The 2,500-nt window shown below is 36.3% G+C and overlaps 1 protein-coding gene across 2 annotated transcripts in view; it reads left to right on the top strand.

Annotated features, from left to right (window-relative positions):
- Nucleotides 1-2,181: 2,181 nt before the first annotated feature.
- The window catches only part of LOC113819916 (carbohydrate sulfotransferase 14), a 6,038-nt gene continuing 5,719 nt past the window's right edge, over nt 2,182-2,500 (top strand). For both annotated transcript variants that reach the window (XM_027372153.2, XM_070123793.1), the window contains exon 1: nt 2,182-2,404. In XM_027372153.2, coding sequence (XP_027227954.2) covers nt 2,340-2,404 — 65 coding nt within the window. In that variant the 5' untranslated portion in view covers nt 2,182-2,339. The remainder of the gene's footprint in view (nt 2,405-2,500) is intronic.

The following is a 2,500-nucleotide window of genomic DNA, read 5'->3' on the forward strand; positions in this document are numbered from 1 at the left end:
CGAAGACTTGGCGAGGTAGGTGGGCAGGACAAATAAAAGTAAACACAACAATTAAACAACAAAGAAAACAAACGAAAACCAAAATAATCCAGTGAGAATAACACAGACAAAACATATACAAACGTGTACAATAAATATCAGTTGTTTCGATAACGCGACATGACTGTATATAAGCCGGGCGATGGCAGCGCCAATCTAGCACATGACGTCACTTGGCGTAGAAGCCTGGGGGTTCGACGCTACTCGTGTGGTCATTCTTGGATGTGATGTTGAGCCGTAAGCATCTCCCTCTCTCTCCGTTTGCGCTCGCATGACTGACTGGCGCGCGGAATGCCCTGTCCTTGTTCAGTGATTATTGTTATTATTATCACTGTATGTAAATATTATGCATATTTATTCATATATGTACACATAATCAAACACACACGCACACAATATATATATATATATATATATATATATATATATATATATATATATATATATATTTATATATATATGTATATATCATGTATGTATATATTTGTGTATATGTGTATATATATATATACATATATATAGATAAGCTCTATTTCTTGATTTTATGCAGTGCGTGTTGTGATACGTCGGTTGTATTTGATTTATAATTAATTCGTCAAAAACTTGGAGTATAAATGCGCAATGTCTTTTTTGTTTATCTCACTTATTAGGTGTACCATATCTAAGCTGCAGCATGAATAATACAAAACTAAATCCCCGTAAAATATGCGATATATGCCGAAAAAAATTACTTAAGTATTTGCTCATTTGCTACCGTTTTCTCTCATCTCTCTCCCACCCTACCATTCTCTCACCCCCCCCCCGGCCCCCCACCCGCTCTCAGTCCACGCCACGTGAGGTCATAGGCCTTATCACCAAAGACTATAGAGTATATAGTCTTTGCTTATCACTCTAAGCTGTGCAGAACCTCGAAGTGACTAGACCTGTACTTACATCTTGGCGTCAGTGACACAGCGGCAGTCAAAGGGGACAGTCACGTCGCTCGCCCGTGTTGGGTAAGCATAGTTTTTTTTGTATTATTTTAGCACTGTTACTATTTTCATTAGGATTATCAGTGCTATTCTTGTGATTGGTATTGTTATTATTATATTTGTTGTTATTATCGTTATTGTTGCTGTTGTTTTTGTTTTTGACATTATTATTATTGTCATCATTATTGGTCTTACAATAGTAATATTATCATTATCATTATTAGCATCATTGATATTATTACTATTATTATCATCTTACCATCGTTATTGTTATTATTATTATTATAATCATTATCATTAATATTGTTACCATCATTAATATTGTTACCATCATTAATATTGTTATTATCATTAATATTATTATCATTATTATTGTTGCTATCATTAATATTATTATCAGTATCATATTATTATCATTACTATTTTTGTTAGTCACCATTAGCATTATCATCATCATTATCATTTTTGTCATTATTGTCACTATCATAATTGTTGTCGTATCTGATAATGTGATTTGCATAAAGACATTTTACTCACCTTCACATTCCAGGATCTGAGGCAAGCAAATCGGATTCACAAACTCGACTTAAGGAGCGCCGACTTAAGGAGCCCTGAGTCCACGAAGCCACTCCCAAGGGTCGCTCGTGCACCTTAGGATCTTTTATCGTCCTGCTTATCATTTTCATCATTTCGTCTTCATTATAAGTCCGTTTCATCACAGCAGACAATTTTGGCATCATCATACGTGGCTTTATTTATTTATTTTCTTGTACTGTTTATGTGTTAATAAACAATTAACTTTAGTCATTGAGTTGAGTTATTGGGGTATTCATTTGCTTTCGCGTCTCTGGCGAATATATCTTCTTGTGCTGTCTGTCTCTCTCGCTTTCTCTTTCTCTTTCTCTCACTTTCTCTTTCCCTCCCTCTCTCTCTCGCTTTCTCTTTCTATTTCTCTTTCTATTTCTCTCTCTCTCTCTCTCTCTCTCTCTCTCTCTCTCTCTCTTTCTCTCTCTCTCTCTCTCTCTCTCTCACTCTCTCTCTCTCTCTCTCTCTCTCTCTCTCTCTCTCTCTCTCTCTCTCTCTCTCTCTCTCTCTGTCTCTCTCTCTCTCTCTCTCTCTCTTTCTCTCTTTCCCTTTCCATTTATCTTTCCCTTTCCCCTCCCTTCCACCCTCATTCACTCACTCACTCCATATCTATAAACGAGTCGGGATCAGTCATAAGAAACACATAAATGTACCTCATGAATCCCTTCCCAACATAGCCAGTCCATCCCCACACTTTCGTAAAAATAGTAAACAGCGAGATAGATAGATAGAAGGATAGAGAAGATGGCCCTAAACAGGAATTTGGTCCTTTTTCTGTCCTTCACGTGTGTGGCGACCCTGCTGATCGGGTGAGTAGAGCACTTGGCTTCAGACGGTAGATTAAGTGTATTTGATTGAATATAAATAGTATGATATGTATATGTATATGTATATATATATATATA

Source organism: Penaeus vannamei, chromosome 7 (assembly GCF_042767895.1).
Source record: "Penaeus vannamei isolate JL-2024 chromosome 7, ASM4276789v1, whole genome shotgun sequence".
NCBI lineage: Eukaryota > Metazoa > Arthropoda > Malacostraca > Decapoda > Penaeidae > Penaeus > Penaeus vannamei.